We start from the raw sequence: 19,323 nt of genomic DNA on the forward strand, positions 1-19,323 counted from the left end.
ACAAATTCTATTTCTGACTCATAAGCATCTTAGCCTTCAGGGACACCTGGTGTTCTTAATCTCAGAGTGATCAAGGTTCTGTGACTAGAATAGGCATACTACCTATTGTTATCCTCCCCATTGTGTACTGTTAGATTGCTCTATAATTTAGTTATTACCACCTGCCCTTCTGCCTTGTGTGTTTTGAAATCTTGCTGATATTGTTTATTTACTGTCATCTTTTTACATGTTCTTTTCTAAAATAAAATTTTTGTCTGAGAGAGCAGGTTTTGCTGTGTTACCCAGGTTATGTTGCAACACCTGGGCTCAGTCTCCCAGGTGTCTGAGACTATACATGTGTACCTGCCTCTTTGCATGTTCTTCATCTTTGTGGATTTATTCCTTATAAATTCTTCATAATAGATTTTTTTAATGTCTTTATAATTGGTATTAATATGGTCTAATTTATGAAACATTTTCACAATGTTTAAATGTTTAAAATATATATATATATATATATATTTTGTTTGTTCGTTTGTTTTTTGAGATAGTCTCACTTTGTCATCCTTGGGAGAATGCCATGGCATTATAGCTCACAGCAACCTTAAACTCTTGGGCTCAAGCCATTCTCTTTCCTCAGCCTTCCAAGTAGGTGGGACTATAGGCACCTGCCACAATGCCCAGCTATTTTTAGAGATAGGATTTCGCTCTTGCTCAGGTTGGTCTCCAACCCATCAGCTCAAGCATTCCACTTGCCTTGGCCTCCCAGAGTGTTAGGATTTATAGGCGTGAGCCAATACACCCAGTCAAAATGTTTAAAATCTTTTTTTTTTTTTTTAGAGACAGAGTCTCACTTTGTTACCCTTGGTAGAGTGCTGTGGCATCACAGCTCACAGCAACCTCCAGCTCCTGGATTTATGAGATTCTCTTGCCTCAGCCTCCTGATTAGCTGGGACTACAGGTGCCACAACGCCCAGTTATTTTGTTGTTGCAGTTTGGCCGGGGCTGGGTTTGAACCCACCACCCTTGGTATATGGGGCAGGTGCCCTACCCACTGAGCCACAGGCGCTGCCCTAAAATCTTTTAATGCCTATAAACGAACAAGTGTGCCAGTTTCACTGGAGCCTCAGCAGCATTGTTCTGTTGCAGACTTTTTTGTTTTTAGCTATTTTGGTAGATAGCAAATGGTATATACTAAAGGAATTAAAATTTTTTTTGTAGATGTCTTTTTTTGACCATTTCAGTTTCTGTTATGGTCTGTTGAAGATTGTGTTTTGAGACCTCTACTCCTTTTTTCTCCACTTTGCAGTTTGTTAATCAGTTACTTGGAGTTGTTCCTTTGTCGACACCAACAGAGGATAAACTGGCACTACCTGCTGACATCAGAGCTCTGCAGCAACATCTGTGTGTGGTGCAGCTGACAAGGTTACTTGGCTTGTATCACACCATGGATAAAAATCAGAAATTGAATGTGGTCAGAGAATTGATGTTAAGGTACCAGCATGGACTGGAGTTTGGTGAGCAACTATTCCAAATGTATAGTAGTTCCCTTATTTGTTAAGACTTAGAAGTCATTTTTAAGACATCTATATCACCCTGTTTTAATGTGTTTGGTAAGAATATTTTGTCAAGTGTGGAGACAAAGCAATATGATATTGGAGTTTTAGATAATTATAGTTAACTTCCAGTTGTCCATATGCTTCCTTATTTGATAAGCATACTCTGATTGTATTGGGGCTCATAAGTTGCATAGGTATGATAATTAACTCATTTTCTGGTTTTAGGGCTTAATTTTCTTTTCTTTTCTTGTCTTTTCTTTCTTTCTTGTTTTTTTCTTTTTTTTGTTGCAGTTTGGCCAGGGCCGGGTTCGAACCCGCCACCCTCAGTATATGGGGCTGGCGCCCTACTCACTGAGCCACAGGCGCTGCCCCCTTAATTTTCATATATAGACCGTTAGTGAATAAAAAGAATATTATAAATTGTAAGGTAATTAGTTTAGATGTAGATGATTTTCAGATTAATTTGGCCTTTGCTAAATACACATGATAGAAATTTGAATTGTCTGATGAAAGGATGTCAGCATTTCTCTAATTATATTCTAAAAAACTAGATGAGGTAAAGAACATATTTATTGGGTGGCGCCTGTGGTTCAGTCGGTAAGGCGCCAGCGGCTCAGTCGGTAAGGCGCCAGCCCCATAATACCTGAGGGTAGCGGGTTCAAACCCGGCCCCGGCCAAACTGCAACAAAAAAAAGAAAAAAACAAGAAAGAAAGAAAAGACAAGAAAAGAAAAGAAAATTAAGCCCTAAAACCAGAAAATGAGTTAATTATCATACCTATGCAACTTATGAGCCCCAATACAATCAGAGAATGCTTATCAAATAAGGAAGCATATGGACAACTGGAAGTTAACTATAATTATCTAATGAATGACAAATGTAAAAAACTTATTGTAAAGCTACAATAACTAAAGTTTAATGAAACTGATTCGTAAATGCATGTATAGGCTCATGGAATAGAATATTTCTTTTTACTAACTTTAAGAACTTTATATACAGGAAAATGTATTCTTTTTGAATACAGCTCTGATTAACTCATTTAAGACAAATATGTAATACATGTTAAAGGAAAGATGAGTTATTGAAGAAGAGAAGGATAATTTAGCAAATGGGATTGCCTTTTCTTTAGGTCCTCCTACCTGATATTTTCTCTTTTTAGTATTTTTGGCGGAAAAATTGACTTTAATTGTTTATTGCATATTATTTGGGAGTGCAAGAAGTAGGTTGCGTGCTGATAGCTCAGTGGTTAGGGTGCCGCCCACATGCTCTGGAGCTGGTGGGTTTGAACCCGGCCCAGGCCTGGCTAAAAAAACAAAAAAAAGAAATGCAAAAAGTATTTCATTATGATTATGCTGCAGAGTTGAAATGGGGAATGAAAGATGTCATTTTGTTTATGCCTATATTACAAAATTTAGTTAGAAAAACTATGTCTCTAAAAACCATTTCAACCCTTGATGCACTTTGATGAATTTGCATGGAGTTGTGGTTGTAGCCTAAATTTTACAAAATAAATATCTTCTTAATTGTTTTAATAGTTCAAAAAGAAGAGTAACTTCTTTTCTTGCTTGCTTTAAAATTTTGTTTTCAGTTGTCTTGAGTTTTTATTTTCTGATAACAGTTATCCTTGAATAACCTAGACTTCTTACAGTGATCTAATCTCTATAATTGTCCATCTGTTTCTTCTTTTTTTTTTTTTTTGAGGCATAGTTTCACTTTTTCACCGGTAGAATGCCTTTGCGTCATAGCTCACAGCAACCTCAAACTCTTGGGCTCGAGTGATTCTCTTGCCTTAGCTTCCCAAGTAGCTAGGACTATAGGTGCCTGCCACAAAGCCCAGGTATTTTTAGACATGGGGTCTCCCTCTGGCTCCAACTGATCCAGAACTCCTGAGCTCAAGTGATCTACCTGCCTCAGCCTCCCAGAGTGCTAGGATTACAGACAAGAGCCATCTCACCTGGCTGTTTCTTCTATTCTTGAGGCTTGGAACCACCTGTAACTCTTCTCTCTGGGCCTTATATCTAGTGCTATTCCAGGATTTAGGTTAATGAATATTGAATTAAATAAAGTTATGTTGTGAAGATCAGGTGCCAATATGGGAAATACTTAAAGGTAAAAATAGCTGACTACAGGATTGGACATATACTATGATTGCTACTGTATAAAAGTAATTATATAGTTAAAAGGAAATACATTAAAATAGTGGTACTTTGGGTAGGTTATGGATAGTTTGGATAGGATTATAGATGATGTTTATCTAGAGCCCCAATTTTATGTTATGTCTTACTTCTTTTCTTTTGGAAAACAGCATATAGAATCTGTTCAAATACTTTTTTTTTTTTTTTTTAAGACAGAGTCTCACTTTGTCACCCTCAGTAGAGTGCCTTGGCATCATAGCTCACAGCAACCTCAAACTCTTGGGCTTAAGCGATCCTTTTGCCTCAGCCTCCTGAGTAGCTTGGACTACAGGTGCCATAATGTCCAGCTATTTGGATTTTTTTTGAGGTGGGGTCTCACTCTTACTCAGGCTGGTCTTGAGCTCAGGGCAATCCACCCACCTCAGTCTCCCAGAGTGCTAGGATTATTACAGACATGAGCTACTGTGCCCAGCCAGAATCTCTTAAAATCTTACTACATGTAGGTTTTATTTTAGCTGTTTTTACTTACTGTGAGAAGAACTTGTAAAATTTATGTAAAATCGTTTATTTAAAATCTTACCTTTTGGATCCCAAAGGTACTCTTAACATTTCTTTCATATTTTCTTCTTTTCTTCTGTGCATATTGAGTTTATGTCATCATACTATGAATTTTCTGTGTGTTTTCACTACACAGTATTTTGCATTTTCCCTTGTAATTAAAAACTATTTATTAACATCAGTGGTTGTATGTTTCCATGTGTGTCTTATTTTACTTTAATTATTAATCAGCAATTTTTAAAAATCCTATTTGACTCTCTGTTAGTAGAGTTACGTATTGAAGAAAAGCTGGTGTCTATAAAGCAGTGGTTCTCAACCTTCCTAATGCTGGGACTCTTTAATACAGTTCCTCATGTTGTGGTGACCCCACATTTTCGTTGCTACTTCCTAACTATAATTTTGCTACTATTATGAATCATAATGTAAATATCTGATATGCAGGATGTATTTAGGCGACCCCTGTGAAAGGGTCATTCGACTCCCAAGGGGGTCACGACCCACCAGTTGAGAACCGCTGCTATAGAGACATCTATATGGAGTCTTGTAGAGAAAATCCTATAGGGGAAAGATTCGCTGTCTTATTTTCCTGAAAAGTTCACCTCTTGGAAAATCTAGGGAATTGTATAACTTCCCTCTACAAGACTGAAAATCTGCGTTATTTTTGCAGAGGGCATGTTTTATAACTGACTTTAACTGTTGAGAGACCATCAATTAGAGGAAATCTCTATTTTGTTTACAATTGTGTATCTAGAATTTGTTCTCTGCGATCTAAACTCATTTATAAAATAGTTAGAGGAGGCAATTAAGTTAATAGGTTTTGTTTAAGAAACCTTCATTGGTTGTCAAGCTTAGTGGATAATCCTCTATTTTGGTTGTAGGTGATGAGACCGCTGTGTGGCAGGCTCTGACTTTGCTGGAAGAGGGATTGACCCACAGCCCTTCTAATGCTCAATTCAAATTGCTGCTTGTTCGCATCTACTGTATGCTGGGTGCATTTGAACCAGTAGTGGATCTTTACTCCAGCCTTGATGCTAAGCATATCCAGCACGATACCATTGGGTTGGTAGTATATACTCTGAATAATGAGCAGCCAGCTATACCAGTGTGGGATACTCATGGGACTCTTAATGTTTTGATTTCAGTAATGAAATTATTCCTGGCATTAAGCTTTTTTTTTTTTTTTTTGTAGAGACAGTCTCACTGTACCGCCCTCGGGTAGAGTGCCGTGGCGTCACACGGCTCACAGCAACCTCTAACTCTTGGGCTTACGCGATTCTCTTGCCTCAGCCTCCCGAGCAGCTGGGACTACAGGCGCCCACCACAATGCCCGGCTATTTTTTTGTTGCAGTTTGGCCGGGGCCGGGTTTGAACCCACCACCCTCGGCATATGGGGCCGGCGCCCTACTCACTGAGCCACAGGTGCCGCCCGGCATTAAGCTTTTTAGATTAATCACCCATTATGACTTTTTACAAAGCAGAAAGAATTTTATATCTCTCAGCTTTCTGTGGTAATTTAGAAATGCTAAATGAGTTTTCTTCATATAGGCAAATAGCTATATATACATGGAATACTTTGAATCCTTACTCTTAGCATGCATGATTTTGAAGTCTTTACTTCTGCTTTTCAGTTGATGTTGACACATGTCTTTTATTTGTTGACCACAGAGGTGCTTTTGAATTTGTCTTTTGACTTCTATTTGTGGTTATTTAAGGGCATTTGTTCTGTTGCTGGTGGTGCTGTTTTATGAAGACTATAGGTTCCCTTATAACTTTTTTATATTCCATTAATCATCAGCATGTAAGAAGGCATGTCATAGAACTTTAGATTTCCTACAAAACTGAATTAACTTTGCTATTTTTATTTATTTTTTTAATTTGATCTTGTGAATTAGATCATTTCTGTGAAGAGATGTTTTCCTTTTTCTTTGTGCCTAGCTATTTTTTTGCCAAGTGTATTTGAAGTGTAGTATTTGATATTAGAGATGAGTAAATGTAACATGCATTTTTTTTTCTTTTCTTCTGACTTAGTTATCTTTTGACCCGATATGCGGAATCTCTAGGTCAGTATGCTGCTGCATCCCAGTCCTGTAACTTCGCACTCAGGTTTTTCCACTCCAACCAGAAAGATGTAAGTGAAAAACTTTTTTTTATTGTGGTCTTGCCTGCTGACTGCACACAGTTCAGAGAGCTCATTATCTCCTGTCACAAGTGTACATGTTGAGGTGCCCCATGTTCCTACTACTAGTTCCCTTACGCCTTGCTAGTGAGCAGGGCTGTTAAGGAGAAGTGAGGAATTATTTGTGTGTGTTAGAATGTATGTAGTTAGTAGAAGCCTTGGAAAGTTGTGTTTAAAACGGTAGTAATAGATTAGGAAGTGTCATGCTTCTCAGATGTATCTTTTGATCTCTAAGATTTTTCCAAGGGCGTAAGAAATAGCCATGTAAGATTCTGTCATAACGGCTATTCTCTGTTACCTTTATTTAATCTGAAGTTTATGTCTACTGTGCCCTTTGCCAACAGTGAGTACGCTTATATTTTCCAGAAAACTAAAGAACATTCTGGGATATTTAGATTAATAATATGTTTTTATTTATTGAAGTCTATTTGCCCAGAATATAAAACAAAAATAAACAAACAAACAAACTACGTTTTTTAAAGTAGCAACAAATAAGATTGAGTACATATACTTTCTAGAAAATTAAAGAACGTTCCAGGATATTTAGGTCAATACTAAAAGTAGCAACAAATAAGATACAGAACATCTCTGTGCCATAATGAAAGGATGGGATTTGCCCCATATTTTTCATTGCAAGCAGACTTGGACTCCAATTGTTGGTTAAGTAGAAGTGTTTGTGGAAGAACCGTATGACATCTACTCATTTGAACAACCACACAAAACTACCCAAGAATAAATATGGAGAAAAGAGGGCATGTCCTTAGAATGGTCATTGCCTGTTTGGTTCTTATGTACTTATAAGACTCATTTCCCAGAATTTGGCTATGCCAGATATTTGCCCAAAGCTTTTCATTCTTGTGGTCTACCAGCAACCAAGGAACTCAGCAAGGGGAGCAGGTATCTGGGGTTCTTGGCAAACATTCATGACGATTTTTTAAAAATCCCTTTTATAATTAAAACAGTTAATGGCTAATCTGTCTTCCATCTAATTCTTTAGGTGTATATTAAATAGAAGGCAAGGCAGAATATTTCTGCAGTATAGAATATAGGTTTGTTGTTTTCATCTTATGGTAACTATGTTTTGACAGTGTTCAGGAAGTGGCCTACAGGGCTGGAATAGCAGCAAAGAACAGCTCTAAGAGGTAGAAAGCTGCTTCTTGTGCTTAGGTGGTGAGCTGTGTACTGTCAGTTGATTTAGGCTTGCATCTCTTTCCCCCCAGTAATTGATAGCTCTGTTCAGACATCATTTTATTGGTACAGCTTCTGATCAGGGAGAGAGGGAAGTAGGTATTGGCATGTTGTTCATGAGGTATATTGTTCAGAAGGTGCTGGTCTGGCTTAGAGCTCAGAAGACCATCTCTAGGATACTGGGTTTCTAAGATCTAGAAGGAGTGGGCAATTGAGTAATAAATCTATGAGTTTTCACGTTATGTTTGAATATCTGTGCTTATTCTCTTCTGCTTTCGAGAAGTTTCAGTAAAAAACAAAAATTAGTTACCTCAAGTCTCATTATTTTGGCTCTCATAAGGAGGAGATTAAGGAACGATTTGATTTTCCTTTTCAAAGCTTTGTTTTTCAAACCACTTTGACATAGTAGCAATAAGTAAGAGATTAATTCAGGTCTGGTGGCTGGTTTTTTTTAAATTTCAATCATTTAGCATTCTAGAAGAATTATGTTATTCATGAAGATTTGGTCATTAAAAGCATATTATTGGTACGGTGTCTGTGGCTCAAGCGGCTAAGGTGCCAGCCACATACACCTGAGCTGGCAGGTTCAAATCCAGCCTGGGCCCACCAAACAACAAAGATGGCTGCAACCAAAAAATAGCCAGGTATTGTGGTGAGTGCCTGTATGTAGTCCCAGCTACTTGGAAGGCTGAGGCAGGAAGCTCGCTTGAGCCCAGGAGTTAGAGGTTGCTGTGAGCTGTGATGCCACGGCACTCTACTCAAGGCGACAGCTTGAGGCTCTGTTTCAAAAAGAAAAAAAAAAAAAGGAATATTATCTTATTTGTTTGTTTAGAGATGGTATTTCATTCTTTTGCCTATACTGGAATGCAGTGGTGCAATCATAGCTCATTGTAGTCTCAAACTTCTGGTCTCAAGCAATCCTCCTGCCTTAGCCTCCTGAGTTGTTGGGACTACAGGCATGAGCCACCACACCAGCACACTGTTTTATAGAAATAAAAGTTAGACTTTTTTTCTTCCCACAAATGTTATGTGAAGAGTTGTTTTGAAAAAAAATAAAATAAAACACAAAGTATTGTAACATACGGAGAGATCCCCAGAAGCAATTTGAGAGGGTTGTCCTTTGTGGGTTTTTGTATCATTGTTTGATGTTTTGCTGATGGTTGTGTGTGGCAGAATTGACTAATTCATCTAAATTTGTGTCATATTGAATGTGATCAAATTATAGCATTTTATTGACCTGGTTCTGAAACTTTTATTACTACTAACTGAGAAGGTTGCTGGGCGTGGTGGCTCACACCTGTAATCCCAGCACTTGGGAGACCAAAGTGGGTGGATCATCTGAGCTCACAGGTTTGAGAATAGCCTGGGCCAGAGTGAAACCTCATTCTCTAAATATAGCCAGGTACTGTGGCAGGCACCTATAGTCCCAGCTACTTGGGAGGCTGAGACAAGAGAATTGCTTAAACCTAGGAGTTTGAGGTTGCTGTGAGCTGTGACACCACAGCATTTAACTGGGGGCGACAAAGCGAGACTGCCTCCCCCCCCCAAAAAAATGGTGGAACTAATTTAATCATATAGAAGGGGATAATCTTGGGCAGTCCTAGAATCAAAAGAAAAATATAATACAGTAAGGAAAATGCACCTTGACCTTAATGCCAAGTTCCAGAATAATAAAATAGAGACAATGATGTGGACCATTTCCTAAAGGAGTTTGAAGCTATGAAAGTTCATCACATCATAGGTATTCAACCTTCTGCTCACAATATGAGAAATATCTTTCTTCAAGGCCAAATGCTCTGCATCTTCTTTATTCTTTTTTTTTTTTTCTTTTGAGACAGAGTTTTACTTTTTCACCCTTGATAGAGTGCTATGGAATCATAGGTCACAGCAACCTCAACCTCAAACTCTCAAAGGAGTTTGAAGCTAAGAAAGTTCATGATTTTGGTGATCACATCATAGGTATTCAACCTTCTGCTCACAATATGAGAAATATCTTTCTTCAAGGCCAAATGCTCTTCATCTTCTTTATTCTTTTTTTTTTTTTTTAAGACAGAGTTTTACTTTGTCACCCTTGATAGAGTGCTATGGCATCATAGGTCACAGCAACCTCAAACTCTTGGGCTGAAGCAATTCTCTTGCCTCAACCTCCCGAGTAGCTGGGACTACAGGTGCCTGCCATAATGCCTACTTATTTTTAGAGATAGGATCTCAGGCTAGTGCAGTGGCCTGTAATCCTAGCACTCTGGGAGGCCGAGGTGGGTGGATTGCTGAGCTCCCAGGTTCAAGACCAGTCTCAGAGCGAGACTTCATCTCGAAAAATAGCCTAGGGTTGTGGCGGGTGCCTGTAGTCCCAGCTACTCGGGGGGGCCAAGACGAGAACTTGAGCCCAAGAGTTTGAAGTTGCTGTGAGCTCTGATGCCAGCGCACTCTACTGAGGACAACAAGTGAGACTGTGTCTCAATAAAACAAAAAACAAAATAAAAATGGAGACAGGGTTTCACTCTCACTCAAGTCTGGAACTCGTCAGCTCAAGTGATCCACCTGCCTCAGGCTCCCAGAGTGCTAGAATTACAGGCATGAGCCGCCACACCCAGCCTTGCTCTGTATCTTTTATTCTTGGTAGTTTTGGGATCCCCAGATGCTTTTTTCCAGCGTGACTAATGTACTTCAGTTCCCAACTAGCTCTTCTCCTTAGTAAGGCCTTTTTTTTTTTTTTTTTGAGACAGAGCCTCAAGCGGTTGCCCCGGGTAGAGTGCTGTGACATCACAGCTCACAGCAACCTCCAACTCCTGGCTTAAGTGATTCTCTTGCCTCAGCCTCCCAAGTAGCTGGGACTACAGGCACCTACCATGATGCCCAGCTATTTTTTGACTGTAGTTGTCATTGTTGTTTGGCAGGCCTGGGCTGGATTCGAACCCACCAGCTCAGGTGTATGTGGCTGGCGCCTTAGCTACTTGAGCTACAGGCACTGAGCCCTTAGTAAGGCTTTGTGGTGTGTGATTGACAGTTGTATCTAGAAGGTCTGCAGAGGGCATTGCTGTCATCTTACTTTGGAATAGATTTTTTACAATATGAAAATCAGTACTAGGTTTTAATATCTTCAAAAGTCATAAAAACTTCCTTTTAAAACTTCAATTTTAGGTGTTTGTGAAGATCATTATTCAAGGGTATCATGTCTGTGTATTTTACTAATTTTTACAGTGACCAGGGTTCATTTCAGGAATCTCAGCGGCATCTATATAGCCTTATTGGTGCATAACAAGTAGAAATAGGTATGAGCAACATATTTTGACATTTAGAAGTCTTTAAAGTGCCTTTGGCCTCCAGTTTTGCCTGCAGTTCCATTAGGGGTTGTTTCTTCATATAGTAACACTTTCATAGCCTTTGTTCTATTGGTTGCTTCCCAGGCTCTTAGCTCTGCAGTGGCACTTTACTGCAGCATTAGAGGAGGACTATCTAAAAAAGACAAGCCAGAGAACAATACTTACCATCTTAGTTTATTAAAGACTATGTTCTCTTTTTGTTGCCCCTCATTTTTCTCTTTTTAAAGTTTTTGCCTTTTTAAAAAGTGGTGTCTCATGGGCCACTCAGAAATAAAACTTCCTCTATACTCAGAAAGGCTGTCCTCTCATCTTTAATCACAGAGTATTTTAGAATTGTAATTTATAAATTTGATTCGAATTACCAAAGTCGTATTTTCTTCTTGGTTAATTGCTGAATCATATATTCCTAAGCAACCGGTTTTTCCAAGTTGTAAGTTGCTAATGCAAGGGCTGATAAGGAAACCTTGCTGTGTTTTCTAAGCCAAGGGGCCATACTGTACGCATATATGCTTAGGGTATCATGGCCTCTTCTTGATTGGATGTATCACTATTCTTTAATCAAGCTAGAAGGTACACTCAGGCTTTTTCAAGTAGTCCTTCTTTAAACCTGCAGGATCACAAGTAATCTTTTTAATTTTCTTGTGTCCGTCCGTCTTTAATTTCTCCAGATACTGCAGGCAAACAGCTCGCCGAGGTGTCCCATGGGGGTTTAAAAGCCGCATCGAATGCAGTTGAATTAGCGCCCGTGGCGCAATCCCGCGGCCTGAAATGAACCCTGCAAGGCTGTGTATCAGAGGGTATGTTGTTGACTATTGGCCTATTTTTCTATTGGGCAAATTTCTATAATTTGGAGATGGGGGTAGAGATGACTGAGGCTATGCAAAGACTGGCTTTTCCAGAAAGGATCTTTATTTGGGGCAGACATCAGCTTTGAAGTTAACACTTTCCTTGACCCAAAGGGGTATCTTGTCTTCTGATCCTGATGGCAGTGTGGCCCATACCCAAGAAATGTTCTTCACTGGGATTTTCTTCTATTGTGCCAGGATTACTATTTAGTATTCCTTATCTTGCCTCTGTTCTGTAATGTTTCATCCATATATATGCGTTAATCTATAAGTGGTAACTGTTCTCTTCTCTTACTTGTTTATGGAAATTTCCAGCATAGGTCTTATGTAGTTTAGATGGAGAAGAAACCTAGTTCTTAAAGTCTTGCTGTCCTCAGAATGGATTTTGATATGAATAATAGGTCTTTTGTTTGATGTCTTTTATTCCGTTATAATCCTTATGGCCTGTGTTTGTGATATAGTATTTAGAAATAAAACTAAGGAGAAGTCTGTCTTTTTCTGAAAGAGAATGATTTTTATATGAGGTAGGCAGGGTGGTTATGTTATTCTGGTGTTTTTAGAACCTTTGTATGAAACACAGATGCAGAAAAACATGGAGTAATATCCCTTTCAGAATGGCACTAACCAAATTTTTGACTGGTATGGCAAAATAAAATGTCTAGTCCTATTAAATGGAAAGATATGACTTCTAAGAGAAGGTCTATGTGATGGTAGCAGCAGCTAGGTATTCAAATTAGTAAAGAAAACATTTGTCTCAGGTATAAGAAGGAAGAAAAATAACAGTTTTAAAAGGTGATATTCTACTTTTTGACAAGACCTCTAAAGATTAGATTCAAAACTTAATTTTATTTTGAGTGTTTTGTTTTGGCTGTTAAGGTTTGCATACATTGCTAGCCTTGTGAAATATTTATACCAAGGTAATGTCTTTCCTTCCCAGACCTCAGAATATATTATTCAAGCTTACAAATATGGTGCGTTTGAGAAGATCCCAGAATTTATCGCTTTTAGGAACAGGCTGAATAATTCTCTTCATTTTGCACAAGTCCGTACTGAACGGATGCTTTTAGACCTTCTACTTGAAGCAAATATGTAAGTATTGTATAAGAACTGAAAAAGAACTAAAGAATTAGATCACATACTGAGAGCTATATTGATGTGTTCACGGGTATCATTAGCACGCTTAAAGAAAAATGTACAAAAAAGAGAGAAAGTCGGGGTTTCCAGAACCTGGATGCTTGTCATGGGGAATGATAGTAAACTGTCAGCAATATCTTAGGTCCAATACAGAAGCCAACAGGCCATGATCACCACTTCCTGGTATGTATTATTCTTAGAAGGTTCCCCCTCCTCTACAAACAAGGGATTTCAGGAATTAATGTTGGTTGCTTTATTTTAATTTGGTTTCCAAAAGCCTTTCTCTTGCTGTGCAGCAAAGCCAGTGTGATCTATGGGTGGTTCTCTTTAACTTTATATGAACCCTTAATTGTAAATCCTTCCTCCTTCTCTTTCTAATAAAAATAAGTGTTAATGGATATTTCTGAGTGCCTGTGGCTCAAGTGGCTAAGGCACCAGCTACATACACCTGAGCTGGCAGGTTCGAATCCAGCCTGGGCCCGCCAAACAATAATGACGGCTGCAACCAAAAAATAGCCATGCATTGTGGCAGGTGCCTGTAGTCCCAGCTACTTGGGAGGCGGAGACAGGAGAATCGCTTGAGCCCAACAGTTGGAGGTTGCTGTGAGCTGTGATGCCAGAGCACTCTACTCAGGGCAACAGCTTGAGGCTCTGTCTCAAAAAAAGAAAAAGTCCTAATACATTTGTATGGCTGTTTTGCTGTTAAAATAATAAATAAATAAATTTTCTATATCATAGATCAACTGGCCTAGCAGAAAGTATAAAGTCAATGAATCTTCAGCCTGAAGAAGATGACATTCCATGGGAAAATTTGCGAGACAACAGAGACTTAAATGTTTTCTTCAGCTGGGATCCAAAAGACAGGTAACTATAATTTAGCCCTTAGCAATTTATTTGGAAAGAAATAGGATGAGTCTTAGATTTAAAAAGAAAAATATCTACTTGTCACACAAATACAAAATGTTATGTTTGTTGGGCGGCGCCTGTGGCTCAGTTGGTAGGGCGCCGGCCCCATATACCGAGGGTGGCGGATTCAAACCCGGCCCCGGCTGAATTGCAACCAAAAAATAGCAGGGCGTTGTGGTGGGCGCCTGTAGTCCCAGCTACTTGGGAGGCCAAGGCAAGAGAATTGCTTAAGCCCAGGAGTTGGAGGTTGCTGTGAGCTGTGTGATGCCATGGCACTCTACCGAGGGCCGTAAAGTGAGACTCTGTCTCTACAAAAAAAAAAAAAAAAGTTTGTTGTAGGGATCAGAAAACAAAGGTAATCCAAATGAAAAAAATATATTTCACCTCCTATGTTGGAACTTCTGGGTAATCTAAAAGCTAGATCTACTTCATAGCATATGTGAGAATTCCAGAAGGATTAAAGAGTATAAGCTAAAACTCCTTAGAAATTCTAGAAGAAAATAGAGATTTTTTTTTTTTTTTTTGAGGCAGGGGCTCACTCACCTGGGGTAGAGTGCAGTGGCATCATCATACTTCATTGCAACCCTCAGCTCAAATGATCCTCCTTCCTCAGCCTCCCATGTAGCTGGGAAGCCTCCCATGTAGCCCTGCCACCAGCTAATTTTTCTATTTTTTTTGTAGAGATGGGGTTTTACTCATGTTCAGTCTGATCTTGAACTTCTGGCCTCTGGTGATCTTCCTGCCTCATCCTCCTAAAGTGCTAGAATTACAGTCATGAGCCTGGTCAAAGCTGCTTTTAGTTACACAGTTTTATACATTTATATTGCAAAAGTCAAAATAATCTATACCAAGCTTGTTAATATTGTGGATATTTAGTTTTCAGAGCACTTCTATTTTTTACTTTTCTTTCATTTCAATTTTTTATATCATGTATTACTTTTATCATTTAGAGAAAACAGTTTCATTTAAGGGGAATATGACTTTTCATTCACATTTTGTTGATGGGGAAATGGGGATTAAGAAGATTTTGGCTTGTCTAAGATACTCAGCTAGTAAATGAATGCTAGAGCCATTGAAAGGCATCTTGACTGGTGAAAGCAATCTCTGAAAGATGTGAAGGCAGCAGATTCAATCAACTAGATGGTTTGGGCATGTTTTTGTTTAAGGGATATTTCTGAAGAACATAAGAAACTTTCCATGGAGGAGGAGACCTTGTGGTTAAGAATCCGATCCTTAACATTGAGGCTGATCAGTGGACTTCCAAGTCTCAACCACCCTGTGGAGCCAAAGAACTCAGAAAAGACTGCTGAGAATGGTGTATCTTCCCGGATTGATATTCTTCGTTTGCTCCTTCAACAGTTGGAGATGGCCCTGGAGACGGGAAAGCGATTTATTGAGAAGGAAATTCAGGTATTATTAATGAGTATTTGCCCTTACAACTGCAATAATTATATTTATGACTTTTTTTTTTTTTTTTTGAGACAGTTGTATTTTGTTGCCCTCGGTAGAATGCCATGGAGTCATAACTCACAGCAGCCCAAACTCTTGGGCTTAAAGCAATCCTCTTGCCTCAGCCTCCTGAGTAGCTGGGACTATAGGCACCCACCACAACACCTGGCTGTTTTTTTTTTTTTTTTTAGAGATGGGGTCTCACTCTAGCTCAGGCTGGTCTCAAACTCCTGAAATCCGGCAATCCACCTGGCTGGGCCTACCAGAGTGCTAGGATTACAGGCGTGAGCCACCGCGCCCAGCAACTGTTTTTTTAAAAATCAGAGTGAGTAGTAAGGAATAGTGTTTTGTACTGTTTTGTTGCATCTGTGGGGAAAAGAAGACTACTGTTAACTCAGAAGGAATTGCAACGCCTTCTTAAATATCTAGACTGGATAGGGAGATCAAGGAAAATAGCTCTTTTTTGGGGAGGAGGGAGACAGTCTTATTATGTCACCCTCCGTAGAGTGCCATGGCGTTGCAGCTCACAGCAACCTCAAACTCAAGCAATTCTCTTGCCTCAGCCTCCCAAGTAACTGGGACCATAGGCGCTCACCACAATGCCCAGCTATGTTTTTGTTGCAGTTGTTTAGCCGGGTTCAAACCTGCCACCTCAGTGTATGTGGCTGGCGCCGTAACCACTGTGCTACAGGCACCAAGCCACAAAATAGCTTTCTTTGCAATAGAAAATTGTAATAGTTAGCAATATATTAATAGAGCATTTTTTAACATAACAGTCCAGATTACCTGAGCTCCCAGGTTTGAGACCAGCCTGAGCCAGAGTGAGACCTCGTCTCTTAAAAAAAAGAAAAATAGCCAGGCATTGTGGCAGGCACCTGTGGTCTCAGCAACTTGGGAGCCGAGGCAAGAGGATCACTTCAGCCTAAGAGTTTGAGGTTGCTGTGAGCTACTAAGCCACGGCACTCTACCAAAGAGTGACAAAGTGAGACTGTCTCAATATGAAAATAAATAAATAGGCTCGGTGCCTGTAGCTCAAGCAGCTAAGGTGCCAGCCACATACACCAGAGCTGGTGGGTTTGAACCCAGCCCAGCCTGCCAAACGACAATGACAACTACAACCAAAAAATAACCAGGCGTTGTGGCGGGCACCTATAGTCCCAGCTACTTGGAGGGCTGAGGCAAGGGAATTGCTTAAGCCCAGGAATTGGAGGTTGCTATGAGCTGTGATGCCATGGCACTCTACCTAGGGCGAGAGCTTGAGGCTCTGTCTCAAGAATAAATAAATAAATAAATAATGATCCAGTTAATAGTTTGCTGATTAATGTTTTTTTAACTAAATCACTGGTTTTTATCCAGTAGTTAAAATGCCTTTTTTCTTCTTTTGTATGAATTTAAATGGGTAGGAAATAATTTTTTTCTTTTTTCCCTCCCCCCAGTATCCTTTCCTTGGTCCTGTACCTACCAGAATGGGTGGATTCTTTAATTCTGGCTGTTCTCTGTGCCAGATAAGCTCTTTTTATCTTGTTAATGATATTTATGAGCTGGATACCAATGGTTTAGGTAAGTGTATACTTGGAAGTGTGCTTACTGAGTCTTTGTCATTGAAAACTTAATCAATGGGGGAGAGGGGAGGAAGGAGGAGATTGGTGTGCTCCTACTTAATGGGCATAATGTAAGGGTATATGGTACACCTCTAGGGTGCGGGGCACAACTATAAAAGGGACTCTACCTAACAAATGCAAACATTGTAACTTAGTTATTTGTACCCTCACATTAATCTGAAGGAAAAAAAAACAAAGAAAACTTAATAAATGCAATAAAATATCTATAACCTCACCCATTTGGAAAAGTTTGGAATAGATAAAAGCTGGAAGCTATTCTGGAAATGTCTGATTTAGTATACAAGAGGATATTTTATAGGTTACAAAGTAATGTTTTAGAAGCTTAATTCCTTTTCATGTTACATTCAAAAGTTAAATCCTTCATTTGTTGAAATATTGTTGGACTTTAAAAATCAAGCCCTAAACTTTCTGGAGAAGAGAGTTTTTGGGAAGACGTCAACCCAGTGAGAATCATAAACATTCCATAGACCATTTCTTTTTAAATCATAAGGTTTGTAGATCCTGTTATTTAGAATATTTAAAGCACATAGATTTCAAATCCTCCTAAAGAATTTTATTTTTTTATTTCATTATTATTATTATTTTATTTATTTTTTTGAGACAGAGTCTCACTATGTTGCCCTCGGTAGAGTGCTGTAGCGTCATAGCTCACAGCAACCTCAGACTCTTGGGCTTAAGCGATTCTCTTGCCTTAGCCTCCCAAGTAGCTGGGACTATAGCTGCCCGCCACAACGCCTGGCTGTTTTTTTATTGCAGTTATCATTGTTGTTTAGCTGGCCCAGGCTGAGTTCGAACCCGCCAGCCTTGGTGCATGTGGCCTGCCCCATAACCACTATGCTACGAGTGCTGAGATAGAGTTTTTATTTTATTATTTTTGAGATGGAGTTTCATTTTGTCACTCTCGGTAGAGTGCTTTGGTGTCATAGCTCACAACAACCTCAGACTCTTGGGCTCAAGCGATTCTCTTGCCTCAGCCTCCCAAGTAGCTGGGACTACAGGCACCCGCCACAACACCCACCTATTTTTAGACACGGGGGTCTCACCCTTGCTCAGGCTGGTCTCAAATCCATGAGCTCAAGCAATCCACCCGCCTCAGCCTCCCGTAGTGCTAGGATTATAGGTGTGAACCACTGTGCCCAGCCTCCTAAAGAATTTTAGGTAGTACCTTTGGCAAAAAGGTAATTAATACTTTTCGTTTTCCTTTCCTTCATCTCTCTCTCTCTCTCTCTTTCTTTCTCTATCTCTGAATCAAGGACTTAAGAGGCTAAGAGGTCTTTTTTTGAGACAGTCTTACTCTGTTGCCCTGGGTAGAGAGTGTTGTGAAATCATCATAGCTCACAGCAACTCAAACTCTTGGGTTCAAGCGATTTTCTTACCTCTGCCTCCCGAGTAGCTGGGACTACAGGTGCCTGCCATGACACCCAGCCAGGTTTTCTATTTTTAGTAGAGACAGCGTTTCCCTCTCCCTTAGGCTGGTCTCAAACTACTGAGCTCAAACAATCCCCCCACTTTGGCCTCCCAGAATGCTGCGATTACAGGCATGAACCATTGTACCCAGCCAAGGGGTCTTAAGTGAAGAAAAAGTATCCTTGCTCATGAACTGCTTGTAGGTGTTGATCTTGCTTTATCTTACTAAATAAATGAAAGTTTTTTATTTTTTGTTTTTTAATTTTAGATGATACAGTGGAGATCCAGGAGCGAATAGAAAATAATCTTAAGTCTTTACTGGAACAATTAAAAGGTAAGTGTTCTTTTTGTGGATGTTTATATTTGTATCTGGTTGTCTGGCACTATCTCAAGTTTTTTTTTTTCCCTACAGAAACTTGCAAGGCGATTTGAAAATAATAATGCATAACTTTGGGGGTTTTAAAATACATGTTAACCATTGAGAATTAAATTTTGATTACAAAAGTAGTAGATACCTAATACAAAATACTATGACTAAATGTTGGGCACCTATAGTCTCAGCTACTTGGGAGGCTGAGCAAGGAGGATCACTTGAGCCCAGGAGCTCAAGACTATAGTGAGCTATGATTATGCTTTTGCACTCCAGCCTGGGTAACAGAGTGAGAAATAAAGAGCTTGAAATAATTCCTAGAGATCACATGGGACAGAGAAAAAAAATAAATAAAGAGCTTTAGATAGATATTGTGTCCTTTAGAGTTTGGTTTGTTATGAGAAATGAGGTGGGGAAAGCTTTCTGGAATAAGCTTTTATATTTGCTTATTCTTTATTAGATTGTGTATTATGTTTCTAAAAACAGTATTGAAACAAAGCTGAATAAAACCATAAAATATTTTTTGTTTTCAGATGTCTTCAGTAAATGTAAAGGTGACCTCTTAGAAGTTAAAGATGGTAACTTGAAAACACATCCTACTCTTTTAGAAAACCTAGTCTTCTTTGTTGAGGTATGGTTTTGTTCTCTTGCTAAAAGATGTGATTTTCCTTAA

At 39.2% G+C, this 19,323-nt stretch overlaps 2 protein-coding genes and 1 long non-coding RNA gene across 3 annotated transcripts in view; 2 read left to right on the forward strand and 1 right to left on the reverse strand.

The window, feature by feature from the left end:
- LOC128584482 (ras-related protein Rab-36-like) overlaps positions 1–4,314 on the reverse strand; it is a 17,787-nt gene extending 13,473 nt beyond the window's left edge. Inside the window, exon 1 of the mRNA XM_053589407.1 lies at positions 4,253–4,314. Coding sequence (XP_053445382.1) covers positions 4,253–4,314 — 62 coding nt within the window. The remainder of the gene's footprint in view (positions 1–4,252) is intronic.
- Positions 4,315–5,117: 803 nt separating this feature from the next.
- On the forward strand, positions 5,118–12,845 carry LOC128584246 (uncharacterized). The gene is made up of 3 exons (XR_008379664.1): positions 5,118–5,289; positions 6,259–6,358; positions 12,700–12,845. It is a non-coding gene; the product is annotated as an uncharacterized LOC128584246 (long non-coding RNA).
- Positions 12,846–13,062: 217 nt separating this feature from the next.
- On the forward strand, positions 13,063–19,323 carry LOC128584483 (N-alpha-acetyltransferase 25, NatB auxiliary subunit-like). Its single transcript, XM_053589409.1, has 6 exons — positions 13,063–13,139; positions 13,635–13,760; positions 14,969–15,212; positions 16,688–16,811; positions 18,549–18,614; positions 19,184–19,323. Exons 1-6 carry the CDS (start codon positions 13,063–13,065, stop codon positions 19,321–19,323), a joined length of 777 nt encoding a protein of 258 aa, XP_053445384.1.

The sequence above is a fragment of the Nycticebus coucang genome, chromosome 4 (genome assembly GCF_027406575.1).
Source record: "Nycticebus coucang isolate mNycCou1 chromosome 4, mNycCou1.pri, whole genome shotgun sequence".
Lineage (NCBI taxonomy): Eukaryota > Metazoa > Chordata > Mammalia > Primates > Lorisidae > Nycticebus > Nycticebus coucang.